Raw genomic sequence first — 22,816 nt, forward strand, 5'->3', positions numbered from 1 at the left:
ACAAACGAGATATGCTGAAAGGCCTGTCTCCTTGGTCTAAATTAGGTTATTTCAGGTCTGGACAGATGCCGCAGCAGCTAAAAAATCTGCTGTTCTTTCAGATGACTGAAGTTTGAAGCCCAGTACCCACTTGAATGGCTCACAACTACCTGTAACTCCAGATTCTGGGGATCTGAAGCCCTCTTCTAGCCTCTCTGATTATCCATACGCACACTGTTATACACATGTCAGACAAATAAATCAAATGAAATCAGTTTTTTACCATTCTGCAGGTTAGAATGATGAAACAGCTTTATATATTAGCACATCTGATCAGCAATTCATGTCTAGACTTGAAATAAATCTCCCAAGGTAGGTCTTCTAAGCGCATCAGCAGATACAGAAACTGGGCTTTCTTGGCTAATGACCCAACAAGAAGCAAAGATTCAGACTCAGCTGAAAAGATATGAGTTAGTCTGAAGGGACCCTTCTCTAACACCAGAAGTCATTACCAAGCTGGAGGGGTTTAGAGTGTCTCCTCTCTGCTGAACATATTGCAGCTGGGACTAAATCGTCCCCACTTGATTACCAGCATCAGGACAGCTTTTCGCAGTGGTTCCCTGTGGCTTCTGTCTCATCCACCAGGAGATGGCTAGACCTGCCAATTTCCTCATCACTACTTAAAGTATTTTCTTAGTCCCTTTACCCAGAATTCTTCAGGAGAGACACAAATTAAGGAAGCCGGCCTATATAATAGTCACTGTCAAATAGGCTGAGGTGGTAGCTTAGTGGGAGAGTATTGGTCTAGCATGTCCAAGGGCACTGGGTTGGATCCCCAGTACTTCTAAAATCATGACCCCCCCCAACACAGGTTAAATGATAAATGCAGCCAATGCCTTCTAAACACACCTGGCCCAGGGAACTGCTGTCCTGAGTTGGTCTCTCACAAACAGAAAGCACATTTTAACAGGAGGAATCTCAGTACATTAACTTGCTCAAGAGTAAGAGGGGTCCATAGTTTGTACTATTAAAATGAGTTTACTACCTTTATCTATGTGTATGTGTGTACTTGTATGAATTTATGTGCACTGTGTGCATGCAGATGCCAGTGGAGGCCAGAGAGCACTAGTTCCGGGTTTGAGTGCTAGGAACCAAAGTCGGGTCACTCTTAGTCCCTGGTGGCTTTGTAGCTGCAGAGCTTATACTCTTACCTCAGTGTCTGTGACCGATGAATGTTCTAGAAGCTCGGCTCTGCTTGCAATATCACCTAGGCAATATCATCAACATGCTAGTTTTCTAGTCTAGCCCAAGGCTATTTTATAAAACTAGTCTGTGACTTATTTTTATGAATGAAAAAGAAACAAAACACCCTCAAGGCACTATGTGCATACGTGGATCTGTCATAGTGGAAAGCCGCTGGCTTGTACAATTAGTGCGTGTTAATGACTAAAACCATCTCTGAAACTAGTGACTGGTGTCCAGGGATAACAAAGGCATGCTACAGTCATCATGGCCTAGGTGGGAGCTGTGACACTGCTGTCTGAGCCCATGTAGCACTGTCACTCAAAGCCACACATGATGTGCATGTAATACTATTATATGTATGGAATTTACTTATCTCCAGGGCTTCTACATACTCCTCAGGATGGGGCTGGGGAGATGGTTATGCAAGATTGACCTGAGTTCAATCCCTGAATCCTACATAGAGATGGAAGGGGAGAACTAACTAGTTTCTACTCATGCACCATGATACCCTCAGCCATCTCACACACACACACACACACACACACACACACAGTAGTAATTATAAAATTATTCTTTAGTATGTTCTAGAATCAAAAGGAGAAAGTATAAGTCTCAAAAACCATGTTACAGGATAGAAGAACACAGGTTTCAAACCAAAAAAGCAAATTTCTGGAAGAATAACTGAGCTCTCACTTGGAAGCTGCCTTATGCTTGGTTCATGGACATGTGCAAAGGGTCACCAAACACACAGCTGGAGGCTGAAGACACTGCTGGTCTGGACTGCTCAGGACAAACAAAAATCACAGCCAAAGGTGGCATGTTGGGCTCTGGCTAAGGTACTGTGCCACCATTTAATGGGAGGTGTCTGCAGACCTTGGTCAGAAGCTTTGTAATCAGCGTGTCTTCATATTTGAAGAACTATGCAAACATGTGGAGAGATAAAAGTCATTCTTTAATGAAAGGTATTTATAAGGTCAGTGCCTGATACTTCTTGGGAGCTGGGAGCTACATTATGGAAACATACCCTCTTCGGTATTTCCATGGGCATAATTTGATAGTTTGAGACTATAGATGAAGCTGTTGCTGAAACAGCTATCCTCCCAGTCCGTCTGTTTCTAGGTAGAATAAAACTACAGCTCCAGAAAGAGGGAATAGGAAAAAAATTAAAAAACAACAACAACAAAAAACAAAACAAAACAAAACAAAAAAACCAAAAAAACCTTTCCGTTGGTTCCTCATGGAAATTCATGTTTACTGGAGAGACACCTAATGGATCTCTTGGGTTTGTTCAGGCTGATGATCTGAGAGCTCAGGAAGAAGGAAGCAGGGGCAGGTACAAAGGAAATGCTAGTGCATCTGCAGATGAGGATGATATAGTCCTGCCTCCTCCCAGAGTGTTGCACCTCATCTGGTCCATGTTCTGTTTCCTTCTGAACCTAGGCTTTATGCTTGCCAGCAAAGCTCTGCACCAAATGAGCCACTTCCCCGTTCTTAGTGTAGGAATAGGCTAGTGATTCTGCACCAAGGAACCAAGCCCAGGTAGCAACCTACCGCTTCCCAGCTCAGTTGGCAATTATCTAACACTGATTCTCACAGTAGTTCCAAGCGTATACCATCCCGGGCCCTGGGCTTCATTGGCACTTGGGGATTGGTCTTGAGACACACGGAAGACACGACCTCTGACTGCTGACTATCCTGTTTATTTACAGGCTATGAAGTCTGATCCAAGCACGTGCTCCAACTCACTGTTTTGGAAACTCGGAGGGAAGAAAAGAGAACCCACTTTAGGTTCAAAAGCATAGGATTCTGTTTGCAGGGCAGGCACTTTACTGGTGAACCACCTCCCTGGCTCAATTCAGATAGCCTTGAAACTATGTTGGTCTTTCTTTTTAAAAAATAAGACAAATGCTGATTGAGTGTAGCCATCTAAAAGTATTCCCCGTAAACCAGACTAATGATTTATTCAAATGGCTGCTGGTTCTCTGTCAGTCTGATGACTATGACCTGATGAGCCAGCCAAACAGCTCTCACTGGGGTTGGGCAGGGCAACATTTTGGTGGCCAACAGCAATGGATTGGTTGTGATACTACATAGTGTTGATTCCAGCAGAGAGCCATTTAAAGATGTCCTGAGACGGGATAAAGTATCAATCACAAACTTAGTGGTAGCATTATGTATTAAGGTATTGGTACTTATTTATTCAGCTGGTTATTTTTGAAAAGGGGCCTCATATAGAGCCCAGGCTGGCCTCAGATTCACTACATAACCATGGATGGCCTTGAACTGGAAATCTTCCTGCCTCTCCCTCCTGAGTGCTGGGATTAGAAACTTCTCCCACCACAACTGGTTTATACAGTGCTGGGGACTGAACCAGTAGACTCAGGTATGGTAACTGAGAACACACCCCATCCCCCACACCGTTATTCTCTGGGCACGGGAGACGGAAGGACATACCACTCCCTGCCTGGGATGGCAGTCTGTCTTCCCCTCACCTTTCAATGTTTCTTCCTTGCTACTAGCCAACTGTTCAGCTTCGGACTCTTCGGAGCATTGCTTTACACAGTCCAAACTCGCCTGGTCATTTTTGGGGGTGCTTTTCTGAGAATCGTCTCCTTCATTTCTGCAGTTATCCTGCATATGGCCGAGGCCAGCTAGAATTACAAAGATACAATGATGTAAATGTAACAAGCACAGATTAAGATGTCACAGCTCAATTTTATTAAAAAAAAAATAAAGCTGACAATGTTTATTCAGTCTTATCAAACATTTATCAGGAAGGGGCTGTTTGCCTTGCCTCCTGAAGGTTCCCTTCTAAGAAGCACGGAGACACAAAAATATAAACAAAGAATGTATGTACAGATGAGGGGAGAACTGGAGGCAGGGAGGGCACAGCACAGGTTGACAGGGCCATGCTCAGAGCTGCTCCTGAGCCTAGCACAGGGGCTTGCACCACTGGATATACTCTGGATGGAATTGGAGAGCAACGCAGACAGTCAGAGAAGTAACAATCACAGTCTGACCCCAGCCCCCAGGTCTTATTATGTAGCCTTGGCTGGCTTGGAACTCATAGAAATCCATCTGCCCTCACCTCCAAAGAGCTATGGTTAAAGGCAATACGCAGCCATGCCCAGCTGAGCCAGGATTAATGGGTGATTCTGACTGTTCTGCCAGTAAAGACTCCAAATGGCAAGAGTGGAGGATGCTACTGGGTCTTGATAAAGCTGCCAACTGCTTTCAATGGCAGCAACAGGTCTAGGCGTTGGTATATGGATGGATGTATTTTGGAGTTTAACAATTGAGGAGAAGTGAGAAGAACAAGAATACTATTGAGGTCTATTTTTTTTTAATTTTTAAATTTACTTTCACTTTATGCATATGGGTATTTTACTTGCATAAATGTCTTTGTACCATGTTCATACAGGGTTCATGGAGAGTAAAAGATGGTACCAAATCATCTGGGACATGCAGTGAACAGCCATGTGGAATCTGGGTCCTTTAAAATATGGCCCTGACAAGCTTACACACCGAAGGCTGACATCTGGTGTCTTCAGTAATTTTCCACTTTATTGAACCCACAGCGAACTGATTTGGTTTTGTTGGCTAGCCAGCTGGTAAATTCCAGAAATCTGTCTGTTTCAATGTTCCGAGGGTGGGGATGTATGCTGTGTCTGGTTTACTATGTGGGTGCTACGCTTCAAACTTGGGTCCCCCTACCCCCAACCACCACCACTAAGACATGGTTTCTCTTGGAACTCACTCTGTAGACCAGGTTGTCCTAAAACTCAGAGATCCACCTGCCTTTGACTCCCAAGTGATGAGATTAAAAGCATGTACCAGTCCTCGAACTTGGGTCCTAATGCTTATGCAGCAAGAAGTTGACTATCTCTTCAGCCCTAACAACTTTAGCCTGGAACACGTTAACCTTGAGTATCCCACCGGGTACCAAAGCGGAGAAGTTTTGTAGATTACATTGGATAAAACCAGCCACTCTGGCATTGAAGTCAGAGATATAAAGTTGGGGAATTTCGGCTCTTAGTTCTTAATTCAGTGTATCCTATGCCCCATTTACGTCAAAGCAGCAAAGGCCTGAATTAGCAGCTTTTGTAGGCAACAACATCCTAGATGTCTCCTTTAATGTTTGTGGATTCTACTGTTTCTTCACGAGTTTCCAGAAAGCAATATTAAAATTTTAGTTAGTACTAATCCTGCCTTTTAGGGCTGCAGAGATGGCTCTGGTTAAGAGCACTGACTGCTCTTTCAGAGGTCGCGAGTTCAATTCCCAGCAACCACATGGTGGCTGACAACCATCTGTAATTGGATCAAATGCCCTCTTCTGGTGTGTCTGAGGACAGCGACAGTGTACCCACATACATGAAATTAACAAATAAATATATCTTTTAAAAATTCTGCCTTCTAATATCTTGGGGGAACAAATAAACCCAGGTATGATCATTATGCCAATCGTTATAATGTGAAAATGAGCATTGTCATGCTGAGATGCACAGTTACCTGCCATTCTTATCTTTTCTCTAAGCAGACTACTTCATGCTCACAACTGGAGTTGATTTTTTCAAGTTTCTAAGCAGGTTGCTTATTCAATCATAGAAATTCCTGGCATCAAAATGGGAAAAATGAGAACTATCAAACACATAATAAACTATGATTTTTTTTCCCCTAACCTAGTCACTTTCTACTCTTACTGCGAGCGGACGTTACCGTTGCTTTATTTTGATTGTACCAGCTGGGACTGCAGGGGGTCATGTTAACTTCTCGAGTGCATCACACGGAGAGTGTGTGGTTCTCGTTTAGTTCCAGAGAACGGGTGCCCACATGACAAACACAACTACCCAGATGGCCACTTGTCATGACACAGTTCTCAGAAGTGAGAGAGGAAAGACTCAGCTACTGATGTATTTTCCTTCAGATCGACACTGAGAGGAAGAGGGGGAGGGGGAAACTGTAACATCAGAGTTCTGGGTTCTGTACTGGTCAGAGTCAGTTGTGGGAAGAATGAATATATAGGAGAACATCTGTGAACAACTATACCATTGATAAAATAACCTATTTCTGGTTTCCAAAACTGTCAAATGTGGCTTTTTTTTTTCATTGCCAAAAAAATATTCTCTGGAACTGAAAACAGAGCGAATGTTAATGATATTTTTCTTTTACATTGTATTTATTGTGCATGTATATGTTGGTCTGATTCTTTTAATAAGACCTTGAAGAAGGGTTGAGTTGTCAAGCAAGAAATATGACACAATGTATACTAAGCAGGCCAGGTAGTTACAAAATAATTCCATTTAAATATAAAAATCATCTAATTTCCTGAAAAACAAGAGTATCTACTTCTTTTATAACAGCAGGTCTGTGATGGGCAGCACATTTGTTACCATAGCAACAAGGCTTCTTTTGCCCACTGTGCTCCCATCCTGCTGACATTATTCAGAAATGCCCATTTGTGCCAAGTTAATGCCAAGCCAGTGACACTCAGAATATATATTCTTGACAGAACCAGGAGACATTCACATTCCACAGGGGGTGAATTTACAGTCTTCACTTAGTGAACTCTTATTCCATTTTAAGGGCTGCAGGCCCTGCTGAGTCATGAGGCACTTTCATAACAACAGTACCCAAAAGCTCAGGTGGTCTTTTAGAGCCTGCCCGGGCACCCTCCCTGCCAATTTCACCTTCACCTTACGTGCACTCACCAGCTGTGCCCTTACGGTTCTCACACACCTCACAGTAAGGAAGGCCTGGGTCATTGAGGAATGTGCAGAAGCCACACTGCCACCCCTTCTCAGGAAGGGCTGGGGAGGCCAATGGGGACTTGACCTCATGGACGCCATCCATGGGTGTGGCCTTGGCTTGCAAGCATCGTCTTTCCTCCAGTGCACTGCAGTGGTCCTTGGTGCTCAGGGACTTCAGCCTTTTAGCTTCAGGTTCAAACCCATTTTTGTCAGTAGTACAATCATTTGTAGCCATTTTTCTCGGGTCTGTGGCCACTTTAATCTTCTCCTCGAATGCCTCTGACTCATCACAGGATGTTTCCAACTGTCTCTTTTTCGGTTTTGGTGAGAAGAATGATCGAATATCATGCTGTTTTTCTTTTTCAAACTGAAACCAGCCAACAGTTATCGAATGAGGGAGCAACCGTTCTTTCTAAACGAAAGAACTTAGCATCTTCATTAACCAGACTGGAAATGAATCCATTTATAGTACCACACTTCATACACACACATAACTCAGTGGACTGAACACAGTCAAGTACTAAATGAACATAGCCACATACTTTCTATGTGTCTTTGCTTAGCATGTACTGTGTGATAAACTCATTTAACCCCCAGGCTAGTCCTGGGAAGGCTTTAGTGAGGAAACATTTTAGAGAAGTAAAAAGATTAGAGACGTTATGAAATAAAAATACACTTTATACATTACCTGCCTTAGATGCCCACCTGGTAAAAGAGGGAATTGCATATGCAGACATTTCAACAAATAAAATAGTATGTTAAGTCAGATAAGAACCTAGAAAAATGCTTCATGGCCAAACTGTAAATACACTGTACATAAATTATGACACTCATGTTACAACATTATACTGACTGACCAGGGAACATTTTTCAAACAGCATTAAAATATTTATTCTGACCACATGTACACGAATATACATGAATGTGCATTCCCACATGAATTTCACATACCTGCAAACATAACAAACACACAGAAATGAAACAAAACACACACAAATGAAAAAAACAAGCTTTCTTTTGTTTCAAGGGTTTCATTAACTTCAATCCTAGTGTTCTAAAACTTCATAATTATCTACATTTATATGTATCTATATAATCTATAAGCATACGCCTCAAAATTCTACTCAACACTCAGGATGCCTTATTTCATGTGAATACCATTTTTTCTCATATACATTTTCATGATTTCTTCCTTCCCATTTTGCCTTTCCTTATTTTCTGTAGCATATTGTTGGGTCTACCCTTTACGTCTTATTAGGCTCACATTTTCCTTCTGCCCTTTTCCCTCAAAAATATTAAGCTTTCCTCTGCTTAGCTTCCTACTTTGGTACAGAATTATTTTAACTTGGTAGTCATGAGCATTTTAAAAGATATTACATTTATTTATTTACTACGTATATGTATGATGTGTATCTGTGTGGGTTATCCACTTGGGTGCTAGAATGGGAAGGCTGCCACGGAACTCAGGACACAAGGGGCAAGAGCACCAAGGCTTGAGAGGACATCCTGGGTACGTAGAATTAAAGCATGTGCTGGGACCTGGAGTGATCATCGTTCACCAGGAACTCCTAGCTTCTGACTTATTATCATATACAAGACTGATGCCTTCGGTTATGAACTAGGAAATATGAGGAGATACACTGATTAGCTGGAAGACCAAAAGAAGAGAGAGAAGAAAATATTCTTAGCTGTGTAAGGAGCAGTGGGTGCTGAAGTAAGGTAGAGAAGAGGCAGGAAGGAGAGGGAATATGGATAAATAAATGAACAGTATGAATGGGAGAGAACTAATCTGGACACTCTCTGATAGGAACCACCCACGTGCAGGCGGAGAAGGCAACAGGAGGGATGTCCACCCACACGGAGGCAGCATGAGAAGGGAAGGTGAAATGAAGACAGGAGAACACGAAGGATGAATGAAGGAGAGAAGCCGGATGAACGCACATGGCAGACAGGAGACTGAACCTCCCATGCTTAAACCAGTGCACTTTCAACTGGGGTTTTGATGTTCTTCAATCCTGGGCTGTTTTCCTGGTCTACTTTTGCTTTTTATATACTTTCTTTCTGAACCTTTTACTTTTTTCTTTCTGGATGGTCTCTGCCTTATATTTCCTTTCCTTGTTAATTTATTAATTTTTTCATTATAACATTTTAGCTTCTGCCCCTGTCTGATGGGTTTTCTCTTAGTTTGTTTCATAGATGTAGCCCTTTCTTGCACAAAAAAATTCAGCTTTGTACAATGCTGGTAGCGTTTCATGACCACAACACTGAAGTCCTTTTCCTAAAAGAACCACACACGGAGCCCACAGTAAAGATTCCCTTAATCGTGCTATTGCTAAACGTAGTTTAATTCCATTTACTATTTTGCACATGTGTGCATGCATGTAGGCACATGTACATATGTGTGCATATGGGGGAGGTCAGAGGCTAGTGCTCAGGAGCTGGTCATCTCCTACTGTGTGCTATCCCAGGGTTAAACTAGGATCATAAGGCTCGGCAGCAGGGTTTCTGATCCACTGAACTATCTTGCCAGCCCTAGTGAAATCATTAATGTGTCTGTTCACATTTAAGAAGTTACACAAAGGAGTCTTTACAGTGTAGCTATCAACAATGGTTCTGCTGAGGAGCCTCATAGCTTCAAAGAGGAACTTAGGTGATAGTTGTCTCCTCAAATGACACAGTGGTGGTGACCAGGGAGCAGATCAAACATGAGTGACATAGCTCTTACATGAACTTAAGTCTTTCCTTCCGTCTGTCTTCTCAATCTAGTGAGACAGCCCTCAACTGCCTCTTCTTAGATAAGCAGTTTAGAACTTCTTTTTTGGATGAAAAGCAAATAAAGCATGTCAGTTGATGGGTGTTCTTGGTGGCCAACTTGACTACATCTGGAATTAACTAAAACCCAAAATAAAAGGCATGCCTGTGAGGGGTTTCTGCTTAATGGGAAGTAGGAAGATCCCCGTCTAATCTGGATCTCTGAGATAGGAGGACCTGCATTTACTTCAGTTCTTTAGAGAAGAGAGGAGACCTTGAAGTGGGAAGACATAACTTCAATCTAATCTGGGCCTCATCTTCTGCTGGAAGCCTACGTAACAACTTAGAAGGAAGACTTTGCTTGCTGCTTGCTCGCCCTGGCCTTGCCAGCAAGTCCCTTCACTGGCACTGAAGCCTACTTCTCAGGTTTCCAGGGCATACCTAAGACCAGGTGACAGTCCTGCCTCATGGACTGTCATAGCCAGCCATTGTTGCATATTCTCGACCACTGCCTATTAGTCATTCTAATAAATCTCCTTTGTATATAGATATTCATTCCACAAGTTGTTATCGAACCCTAATACGGTCAGTATAGTTATATGTGAATTGCACATGGGTGAGTCAACACACACATTCAATTGTGTTTAATGATATCGCAATCTTTTGGCAGACTCTCTGTGTTTCACTGCATTATCGTGTAGGGCCATCTGTGGAGGTCAGAGATGCCGGGTGTCTTTCTCAACCACGCTCCACCTTACAAGTGGAGAGAGGTCTCTTACTGAACCCAGTGCTCTCTGTTTCGGCTCGTCCAGCTGGCTGGACTGTCCAGATGAGCCGCGTCTCTGCCTCCTTTGTGCCGGGATGGTAGGTGGGTCAGAGTGTGTGCCTGGCTCTCGGTGGCTTCTGGACACCTAAGCTGTAGTCCTCACACTTGCACTACGGTCCCCAGGCCTCTAGTCCACATTTCCAATAATTGTTTCTTTAAAAACTCTCCTCAGCTCAACATCCCTCCTAGCCCCCCTCCCCACAAAGTGTACAGGACTTCTTAAAATGAAAGCAATCTTCTCAACAAAATCCCTTAAAGAAATCTTCCCACAATGAATCCGTAGAGCCCTCAAATATAGCGGTCTTCCATAAGTAAGCAATTGATTTTAAGCATTTTTTAAAGATTTTTGTTGTTGTTGTTTTCTTACAACTTTGGGAAAGTAGCATTTGAGGAATCCTCGTTTTGTGCTAGAGGGCACTGAGAGGGATGTGAGGTGGTGAGAGACTGCAGTCGGAGACAGAGGTCAGCCTCTGGCATGACAGAGGTCACCAATAGTGTGGTAGTGAGGTGACTCCAGTGTATGATCTGAACCCACGTGCCTCTGGGAATTAGACTGAGACTTCAGCAAATAAAGTCCAGGAAGGAGGAAGTGGATCACTGGAAATGAAATCACTGTAATAATTTCTCAAACCAAAGGATATGCCAAGAATATAATTCCTGCAAACAGTGTGATTAGTGAGAACCCAAGCTAATTTGATAAGGGTGGTTGAGTTGGATAATGAGGAAGTCTCTCAGAGGCAATAAAACTTACAAGCAAGTGACTGGCTGCAGGGCTAGCAGAGGCTGGAAGGGCTGGGGAACGGCTTCCCCTCAGTCACCAGTTAGAAACCTGATTCCTAGCATCGGTTGAACTTTCTGCTCAGAGCCTCTGGGCAACTGAGGAAGAAGTTACTGGTGAGGGCTCTTATAACACGTAGCAGCTATGACTGGCAGAAAACCAAGAGGGAAAATCTCTATGATATTCCTTAGAGGTAATTATATGTGCTGGTTGGGGACAGAGAAGGGTTAGCAATCTATGTTCTTGCAAGCCACAGTCTCTAAGGGTCTGGGAAGCCTCTGTGACTGACCGTGTAGACTTGTTTGAACTGTGTGTGCATTTTGCAGGAGAAGGTCTTTATCCCTCCACAGTCTCAAAGGAACTCAGGACCCAACTTAGGTGAAGTCATGAGACTACAATATCTGGAGACCCACTAACGATGGTACTAGCTTGGTTTCTCTCGCTAAGCTAAAGTGGGTAAAGAGGGACTCAGTGTTCACGTGTGAAAATGCTCACTAGTAGTAAAGGGAACATATGAATGTAGTAGGCCTCTGTGTGTCGTATTTGTGTACGTATGCATGGGAGTGATGGTCACAGCTGTACAGGAAGGCTGAAGGACATTAGGTATCCTGTTCTATTTCTCTCTGACTCACTCTCTTGAGCTAAGGTTTCTCACTAAACCTAACACTCACCACTTTTCAGAAGGGACTGGTAGGTAGCAAGCCCCAGTGACTGATCGTTGTTAGCTCCCCATGGAGCTGAGGTTGTAGGTGTGGGGGACATGCCCAGTCATTTAAGTAGGGGCTGGAAATCTGAACTCTGGGCCTCATAAAGAGTACTTTATACAAGTACTCTTATCCACTGAATCATCTCCCCTTCCCAAGGAAATGAAGTATGAATTTTATTTTTTGAGAGAGGATATCATACATCCCAAGCTGGCCTGGAACTTGGTCAGTAGCCATGGTGACCTTAAACTCTAGATCTTCCTGCTCTTGTCACCCCAGTGGTGGGACAATGTGTGGAGGCCACCTTTCCTGACCTCGAGTTTTGCAGAAGTACTTGCAAATTCCTCTGGTTTCAGAGAATAATCCTTTAAGATGTGATGGGGATACCTGCAGAGAGACCCCTGTGCAGTCAGAACACCCGGTAGTTGCTCTGCCCGCCACTGCAACTGCATTCTGAGGAAGAGCTGGCCCAGGAGTGGTCACACAGGGGAGTGACTGAGGATGAGGTAAGTGGAGGAGAAGAGCCCGAGGACCAGGAAAGCACTGTACTGGGAGGAGACAAGAAATTCACTCAGTGTAGACATGGAAAGAGGGCTGAGGGGCTAAGAGCAAGGGCTGCTCTTCCAGAGGATCCAGGGCTGGTTCCCAGCACCCACATCACACAGGTCACAATCACCTGTAACTCCAGCTCCACAGGTTCCTATGCCTCTGGCTTCCATGGACACTTGGACTCACCAGCATACCACACACACACACACACACACACACACACACACACATACACACACACACATACACACACACACTAACCAAATAAAACACACTGTCCTAACACTGTGAGATAAGACATAGTGACTGCACTGTCTACAAACAGGACAGATAGGCAGGCGTTTGGAACATGGATAGTTAATAATCGGAGGACAAAGTTTTTCTACATGACACTGATTTGTAGACACATACACTATATTAAACTCACAGGCCTGCAAGATATTAGCAGAAGCAGGTATGGAAGACCAATCTGTAAAGAGAGGAGGATCAGAAGTTCAAGGGTTTCCATGGCTACATAGACTCAGCAGCTCAGGATATCTAAGAGGCTGTTTCAAAAATAACAAAATGCTTCCAGTGAATGTCTTTTTTTGAGACATAGTTTTTTTATGTATCTCAGGCTTGCCTTGAACTTGTTATATAGCAGAAAGAAAACAACTCCTGACCCTCTTGCCTTAAGGGCTAAGACTGCTGTAGGCAAGAGCTACAATACCCATGTCTCTAGTAATTTTCTATATTTTATTTTCTATATTTGATTGTTCAACTGAGTTTTCTGCTGAGCATCCACTTTTAGTGTTGGTGACTGCAGGAGCATGGTTCAGGAATGCAGTCGTGAGAATTTGGAGGGCCACCAGCACACTCCAAGAAAACAAGACAAGGGTCTTGTGATCTCAGGTTCTTCAAAATGTGGAATTGTTCTTGGAATGTATATGCAAGCTCCTCCCGGGTGTAGGCGTGGATTTACTCAGATTACTCATTACTGCCTGCTGATGTTGTTCCGTCACATGTTTGAACTGTCCCTTCTATGCCTCTATGGAAAAGCATGAGGCTTGTCCTTATGATTGTACTCAGTGTGAACTCATGGGAACTTTACTAGGCTGACCTTTCTTGACCCTCATAGCATAAATTACCTGATGCTTTGAATAAAGTTGGATATCACATGAGACTTCACTCTGCCTTACTTATTGGCTCTGTTCTCTGAAGTCCCACTACCTCTAGGGATGTGGTGGTGACAGTCCTGGAGCTCTCCTTGGATCCATGGATTAAAGCGTCTGAGGAGAAGGTACAACTATTTCCCAAGCAAACATGTTCTCTTAGAAGTTTACATTTATCGACAATGGAACGTCCCCTGTAACTTAGCGGCTGAGGGTTGTTGGTCTCACCATAACAGACCAGGATCTCCAAATATCAATATCCATCCTGACAGCTGAATGTTTAGCACTCAAATCACACTGCCAGGTCAATTACTGTTTTTAAAAAACAACGTACTTATTTTAATTTTATGTGTATGAGGGTTTTACCTGTATGTATGTCTGCGCAGCACATGCATGTCTGGTGTGCAGAGGCCAGAAGAGGGTGTGGGTGTTCTGCTACTGGAGTTCCAGTTGTAAGCTGCTGATGCCGGGAACTAGGAACTGAACTGAGGCCCTCTGCGCTTGCAGCTCTGAGCCTCTGAGTCATCTCTCCAGTCCTGCACTTTTTGTAATGAATGACTTTATTATTTCCACTCTTTTTGTTAGAGGGGCAGTAACGCAGAAAGAGGAAATGTTTTTTATGAGGCAGTAAAGCTATTTTATTGAACAGCTTATGACATTCTTGCACTTAGAAAAGTCAATGTAGTAATATTATGGACAAATATCCAATTTATCAGGACTACTGGTCCTTTAATTATGGCAAATGAGTCTCTTCAGATACGATAAATAAGGAACTTAAAAGTAGGCTTTTCTAAACACATAGGATTTGACAGAAATTTTCATCACAAGTGAGAAGCCGAGTTCCCAGAAACCAAGCCACACCCACGTAAGCGCCTACAGGGCTGATTGACTGATTAGAACTTCCCGGACTGTGGGAAGACAAAAGTCTTTGGCAAATTTGGAGCCAAAAATTGTCTTGGGCAACCTTTAGTATCCTATTCCCTTCTTCTGATGGACACCAGCGGCCTAGACTTGCAATGCAGACCAAGCTGGCCTTGAACTTGTGGGACCTTTCTGTTTCTGCCTCCTGAGTTCTAGGCTTATAGGCATGTAATGGTTATACTACCATGTCTGGCTCCCTGGCCTTCTGATGTGAAGCTTTCTGGGATCTTGCAAGTATACTCCTAAGCCTCTGACAACTACAGCAGATATTTCCCAACTCAGCTGTGTCAAAATGCCTTGACTTGTTTTCCTTCTGTAAAACCGTTTCCATGTTGGAACACGCTATTTGGGATCAACCTGAATCCAAGCTGCCAGGCCATGGCCACTCGGATTTATCTCAATTATAAAGCATCTCTTACGTCCCTTTGAGGTGAAAGCCGCCTTTGCATGGACAGACAGAAGAAATTTCTCCCACTGCTTACACAGCTAACAGTCACTGTGTCCCTATCCCCTGTTTAATAGAACAAAAGCTTGTCTCTGGTGAGAAGTGCTGGGAGTCGGAACTGGAACGTGCTCCTGATTGGGGCTGTGCTTTCTCTGAGGGGCTGGAGACCTTTACCAGGGCTTTGCTTCTCGGTAAATGTAGGTCCTTTGAGACAAATCCCCTGGCCTTGATGACAGGATTAGAAGTCATCTTATCAGAGCTGAAGGAGTGGGGAAAGAAACCAGCAAAACCCATAAAAATGATAGAGTGCTTCAAAGCCGGTGCAGCTCCAGCAGACACTAGCCACCGATGTCAGGGAACACCGACAGCAGGGTTAACGGACCATGATCGAAAGGGCTGTGCACGGAGCCATCCTGCCTCCTGCCACTCACTCCATTTCTAACAAAATTAATAAACCTGCTTTACAGAGGACCACTGGGGCAGCACGCCGGCCTCCAGAGAGATGCTGAACAAAAGATGCTGTGACCCAAGATCCCTCACATCTGTGAGCTCCAGGAAGACTGTTTTCCAAGGACAGTATACGGGAAGGGCTTAACGCTCTCAGAGGAAGACACGTGGATTTAAACTACCCTGAAAAGAAATCACTGCTCCCTCCACCACTCTAGATGTTCCAAACAGATCACTCCCATGTAGCTGAAAAAACAAAATTCCACAGTGACCTACTCTTAGATACACCTAATCTCTCTCAGCAGGAACACAGGGTAAAACAAACCAACTCTACTCCACTCTGGTGTGAAACAAAAAGAAAGACATAAAATAGAATAAATACAGAAACAAGACATGGTTGGAAAATGGCGGGGGGACGGGGTTAAAAGTGTCTGTTACCTGCTCTGACATCCTGAGCTCGGTCCCTGACACCCAAATGGTAGATGCATAGAACAGACCCCTGCAATTCGTCTTTGACTGGCACATACAATGTACATGTTTACTTTTCAGTGTAAACATATATGTTTCCATGTAGCTTTCCACATTAAAAAGGAGTATTGTAGCATTAAAAAGGAATGTTGTAGCAATGATATCCCAAAGGAGTAAAAAATAATCCTGATTTTTCAGATAATAACTTACAGGAAAAGAAAGTAGGAAGCTAGAGAAAGACAGCAAGAGGTCTGGGCTAAATAAAGTTCAACTTGGATTTGGAATATTTTGTTCCCCAGAAAACAAGAAAACCCTCCTAGAACTATGGGGGTATAGGGTTGAAGACATGGTTCAGCAGACAGTTAGTGTTGGGCAAGTAATATGTGGACCTCAGTTCACATGTCAAATACCCATGTCCAAATGCAGTCCCCTGTGCCCCCAGCACTGTGTGAGTGGAAACAGGAGGATCGGTGGCGTCGATGACTGTCAGTCTAGTTCAAGGTTCTGTGAGAAGCTGTCTCAGTGGAATAAGGGCGTGTGTGGTAGAGCAGAACGCTTGATACTTTCTTCCGGCCTTCACCTGCATGTGTACCCACAGACGGAGGCATCTTTTATCACACACACACACACACACACACACACACACACACAAGTATACACATGTACATACACATGTACATACTCATGCACATACAAATAAGGGTTCTTTAAAAATGCACCTAATAAACATAGATATAACCACAGAAGTAGAAAATCAAGTCCATCACTCAGCACCAGCTCAGGCAAAAGTCACTGATGAAATAAGTTTTGGTTGGTTTTGTTTTTGAGACAGGGTTTCAAATGGCTCAGCTGGCCAGAATTTACGGCTCAGCCCCCTCAGTGAAAAGTGGAAGCCTTTCATTTCTCTACAGTCAGCATCAGTCTTTGCCTTTATCCACTGTGTTCTGAGGCAAATCTTTATCCTTCCCTACCTTCAAGGTCATAAAAGTATTTTCTCCAGTATTATCTTCCGAAGGTTAGATTCTATTCAGGTTGTTTTTCCAGACAGCTGAGCCTTACGTTTTGAAACTGTTGGAAAATAGAAACTAGTCCAGTAGCAAAGTTAAAATTTGCTTCTTCAAGTTTTTCTGTCTTTAAGTAAATAGCCTTCCAAGGGCATAAATAATAGAGAATTCCTGCTTAAAATGATACATGATAAAGTCCATTTTCCAGGCATTAAAAGCACAGGGAATGGGTCTAGAGAGATGACTCGGCGTGCAAAGTATTTGCTGTGAAACACAAGAACTGGGGCCTGGGCACTGTGAAAACACCCAGGCTCTGGGTAAAGGTACAGTGGTACCAGCTAATAACCCCAGTGGATGAGACAGTGGACCCCGGCTTGCTGGCCTCATGGAACCCAGAACAGCAAGCTGAAGGTTCACTGGTAGATTCTATCTCTATGTAAAATGGAGAGCAACAGAGAAAGAGATCACTTGTTATTGATCACACACACACACACACACACACACACACACACGGGGGGGGATGGTAGGGGAGAGAACACACATAAGTAAATAAGGAAGTGGAAAAGCAGTCACATTCTCTTACGTGAGTAAACACAGAGTCCTTGAGATCTTCAAAACTGTCACTTGGGGTCCAAGCTTCAGCAAACTGCAGAAAACCCCACTTTTCCTTGTCATCTTCTGTAGCCTGGAGTTTCTCCTTCCTGCCATTCAGTGTGCTCCCAGTGACCTGAGCCTGTGAGACAGAAACAGGAAGTTCTTCCCTTAGTCCTGCCACAGCTGACACGCTTTCATTAGTACCTAGGCTTTAAACTGAAGTCTTAAAGTTACCCACTGAGAAAATATTACAACTTTAACAGATCATGGCTTTAGGAATATGGTTATTCAAAATTACAATTTTGAATCCTGAATTGCCATCTGATGCAGCCCAGCCCCTCACTGGCTGCAGAACTCAGGAGAGCAGGACTTGAACCTTGCCTAGCAACAGAGAAGAGCGGGGCCCACGGTGACCCCAAGGGCATGAGAGCCAGAGAACTTCCCCTGCCCCTTGCTGGCTACAGCATTGAGTGAGCTGGCAGGGCAGTACCACAGAGCTCACGGTGGTGGGCGTGGTGTGGACGCAGAAGACCTGCAGGGCTGACCAACGCAGCTACTACCCAAGCCCAGATCCAGGGCTCTGAGTTGGTCCATCCCCAAAACTACCTCATCTGTGAACAGCAGGAGCATGTCCAAGGGCTGTTGCTGCAGATGCAAAGCAGCAGGATCTCCATGACACAGGGCAACAACAAGGTAACTGAGGAGAGTCTGCTGAGGATCCAGTACTGACAGTGCAGCAGAAGTCAGAGACCCCAAACCAGACCAGTGACTCACTGCAGTGAACGTTTGTAAGTAAAGATGTGTGGACCAAAGGGCAGACTGTGGGACACACTGTGACACACCACAGCCTCCATGATGGGATATATTGTCATGGTTTGTTTCGTATCTTTGTTTTTAATTTTCCTTTGGAGGGGAGTTGCCAGCGGAGGGTGGATACAAAGGGACAGGGAGATAAGTGGGATGCTGATGTAAAACTCACAAAGAATCAATGAAAAAATTTTTAAAAAAATGAAAATCACAATGTAATTACCAAATGTTTGGGGAAATTCAATAGGAATATTATACAATATTCGCTCTCCTCATGACATTTTTATTTGAATATTCATATTCTTAGGAATTTTCCCTAAACACGATCGGTCAGCATGTATATTTATAATCACTACCTAGAACTCATTGCAAAACAGTGTTTCTCTGAGCCCCTGCCCCATGTTGAAATCGTTACTCTTGGTGTGATGTTAGGAAGTGGCACCTTTGGGAAGTGATTAAGTCATGAAGGTGGGGCCCACGTGCATGGGATCAGTGACAGAATGCATTGCTGTTTATTCCTATGGTATTCTGTAACATAGCTCAAATTTCTTAGAAATTGATGTCCCAAAAGTGGGGCTGCTGCCTGGAGGTGTGGGAGGTTTACAAAGTTGGCAATGGGAAGCTTCAGTGTGTATGTATCCCACGAATGGAGTTCTAAAGGTATTTCAAGTCAACAAGGAGCACAGCAGAGAACACATCTCTGTTCTTAAAGAAGAGCCACATAGTCCTGAACAGAGTGGTGCTGACGGGGTCAGAGGCTGCAAAGCCCATTCTGGAAGAAAGAGCTTTGCAGGCAATGAAACTGTATCTCGCTGTGACTTCTGACTATCTGTGGTACACGCAGGGAGAGAAAGACAGACAGAACTGTGAAGCAGAACAACACTGAAGTGCATCCAAGTGGCCATTCGATGTAATAGTCTGCACGGCCATGAACTGCAAACTTAAAGTGAGGAGCAGATGGGGGCTCAGTAGAAACAGTGTCAGCTGGGAGGGAAGCAATCCCAGACAGGACGGCGGAGTGAGGGCAGCCTGTCAGCCTTCTTGAGTGACATGGAACTGGAGCACAGCATGACTCGGTCGGAATACAAAACGAGGAGAGAGGTGACAGTCAGCTCAGGGATCACGAGGTGCCACTCTTGAGCTAGGCACTGGTAGGGTGGCTGGGTGTTGTGACACACCGGATGTCATGTGGTTTGTAAAAACCAATGGTGAGGGAGTTACAGGGGGTGGGGCTGCCTACCACAGCAGCTGTGTGGCCAGTGCCTGGCTGAGACAGGCGGCTCTCCCCATCTCAGGGATCTATGTGGCCTGGAAGACAATATAGGGCCAAAGAAGATTAACAGCAAGCTTTGACTGACACCCTGCTCAACTGGCCCTGTGAGGCTTCTTTCCCTTTTCTTCCTCTGGGAGTGTGAATGAGTATTTAGATGTCTCTCCCCATGCTGTAGTTTGGAAGCATATAATGTAGTTGGCTTCTGAGTCATAACTTCACCTCCAGATGAGTCTCATCCATATGTGATTTAGATATTATTTAGATTAGATACTGGAGTTTGGTAGAATGAATGAGTACAGTTTGTGCACAGAAGCTCATGAATTTTATGTGCTCAGATAATGGTTGGTTTTACAACTTGACACAGCCTAGAATTACCTGGGTAGGGGACTGTCTGGATGAGGCTGGCCTGTGGGCTTCTATGTGAGGCTTGTGTTCTAACTGGGTGGCAGTACTCACGGGCCAGGCCCCGAATAGTATAAAAGTGAAAAATCGGGGCTCAGCAGTAAGCATTCGCTCATTTCTCTCTGTCCTTGACCGTGGGTATGACTGGACCGAGAAAGGCCTCATGTTCCTGCCTTGCTTTCCCCTCAGTGACTGACTGTGACCTGGAGTTATAAACTGAATAAGCCCTTTCTCCACTAAGTTGTCTTCATTTTTTTTTTTTTTTTTTAACTCAGGACAACAGAAATGAAACTAGGACAAGACAGAATAAAACATAATAGACTAAAAATGTACGACTCTCTAAGATTCCTGTACTGAAGCCCTAGCAGCTGATGAGATGGTGTTAGGAGGACACTGTTAGTCATAGTGCAGCCATGACTAAAGAGACTGGGGAGGAAAGGATTAATTCCATTATCACTGTTTATCATCAAAGGAAGTCAGGACAGGAAATCAAACGGCAGAAACTGGAGGCAGGAGCTGATGCAGAGGTCATGAAGGATGTTGCTTACTGGCTTGCTCTCCCTGGCTTGCTCAGCTTGCTTAGAAAAAACCCAGCACCACCATCCCAGGGATGGTACCACCCACCATATGCTGGGCCTTCCCTCATCAATAACAGAATAAGAAAATGCCTTGCAGGCCTGCCTAAGCCAGATTTCATGGAAGCACTTTTCCAGTCGAGGCCCCCTCCTCTCTGATTCCTAGCTTGTGTCAAGCTGACATAAGCCCAGCAGCACAAAACCTCACAAATGGCATCACTACCCTTACAAAAGGAGAGCATGAGGACCTAACAGAAAGTCCTGCTGGCTCCCTGATGTTACCACATCCTCCAGGAATGTTCCTGGGAGGAACACAATTCCATTTATTACGCACCACCATGGCATAGTATTTGCTATAGCATCTCTAATGACTAAGAAATCCTGCTCTTAGTCAGACATCTGTATAAGCATCCTTAAGTGTTGGGACAAACAGACATCTGAGGAGAGGGGACAGGCTGTTTTCTGCTAACGTTGTTGAAAACTCAAGAATCTTTCTGGAACAGATTCAGTACTTCCAAAGTTAGGCTCCAGTGATCCTGGCCCTGCTTCAGAAGCAATGGGGGTGGCCGTGAAAACCCTTGAGAAGCGTGTATGAGCTGTCCCAGCATGTGAGAAAACTAGGAAGACTAAAAAAGGAACAGATAAAGGGTTTCCACAGTAGCTAGAGATGGCTCGGGAACAGAAGACCCAAGGATGGTTCCTTGAACCCACAGTCCCTGTAACTCCAGCTCCAGGGGACCTATTGCCTTTGTCTGGCATTCATGGACACCTGTACTAATGTGTACAACCCCCCACGCATATATACATACACAAAGTTAAAAATAAATCTTTGTTTGAAAAAAAGAAAAGAAAAAGGGACTTGGAAAAAAATAGCCATGTTTGGAGACTGGTTCCTTGGTATGGTAGAGGACGGCGGGAAATGAAGCACCAAGTCCTTTATGATCTTAATCTCTCCTATGTTATCTCGGTATACACAGGTAGCCTTTGCTTGCACACATCAAGACTCTGCCTCCTAATTCATGCAGTGCACAGACTATAATAAAGATGGGGTTAAAACTCGAGCGCTACCTTTCGATTCAGCATTGCCCACATTAGGCTGTCCAGAGTACCATTTGCAATAAGATAGTGAATATTCACAGAGCTGCACTGTCCAATTCGGTGAGCACGGTCTTCAGCTTGTTTGATATGTCCAGGGTCCCAGTACAATTCAGCGAAGACAACATGACTTGCAGCAGTAAATGTTAAACCCTAAGCAAAACAAAGTGAGACACAAATTAGCTTGAGCGTGAGACATGTACATGTAGCATGAAACTCCCATGTAAGAAAGCCTCCCTGAACACATTAGAAGGAGAGAAAATAAGTGTTCTAGTCAGCTTTAACTGAACTTGAAAGCTTAGAGTCATCTGAGAAGAGAGTAGACAACAGACTCAGGTCAGCCTGATCTGTGGGTATGTCTGCGGGGGATCATCTTGATTGTTAATTGATATAAGAGAGCTCAGCCCACTGTGGGCAGCATCATTCCCTGGGCTTTGTATGAACGCTAGCTGAGCATGAGTGACTGAGGCAGTGTACAGTGTTTCTGCTTCAAGTCCTGCTTGAGTTTCTGAACTGACTTTCCTGTAAGCTGAAATAAATCCTTTCCCCTTCTAAATTGTTCCTGGTCAAAGTGTTTTTATCACAGCAACAGAGATGAAATTAGTACGCTAGAAAAGTTTTTTAAAGTAAGTCATGCAGCTTAAGACAAATTAGGAAAATTTAACTCATGACCAACAAATGAAGATTACTTATTTCAAGATACTCAAGTGAACTACAGGAAACCATATCGGAAGGACATTTATTTCAACATGCAGGTTAGTGAGTATTGTATATACAGACAAAACCACTTAATCCTCTGATGAAGAGTTAGACTCACTTTACTGCTGAAAAACCCAACATTATAAAAGAGAATATAATTTGTAAAACTTGGTATCCATGGCAACCAGGCATCAAGCACTGACGTGTTCTTTATTTAATTCAAACCACTTGCTGGGAAGTGAGAGAAGCAGTGTCCTCCCGTGCAACCTCCCAGGCATTACTGCAAGCCCCTGAAGTTTAGTGCCTCTCGTCTCAGTGTGCCATGTGGCCGCTGCGCTCTCTGTGCATCTGACTTT

At 44.0% G+C, this 22,816-nt stretch overlaps 1 protein-coding gene across 1 annotated transcript in view; it reads right to left on the minus strand.

Annotated features, from left to right (window-relative positions):
* The window catches only part of ZRANB3 (zinc finger RANBP2-type containing 3), a 132,920-nt gene that overhangs the window by 14,450 nt on the left and 95,654 nt on the right, over positions 1-22,816 (minus strand). Inside the window, 5 exon segments of the mRNA XM_080917623.1 lie at positions 3,679-3,714; positions 3,717-3,875; positions 6,933-7,338; positions 17,599-17,748; positions 21,735-21,914. Coding sequence (XP_080773749.1) covers positions 3,679-3,714; positions 3,717-3,875; positions 6,933-7,338; positions 17,599-17,748; positions 21,735-21,914 — 931 coding nt within the window.

This window comes from Micromys minutus (assembly GCF_963924665.1).
Source record: "Micromys minutus genome assembly, chromosome: 6".
NCBI lineage: Eukaryota > Metazoa > Chordata > Mammalia > Rodentia > Muridae > Micromys > Micromys minutus.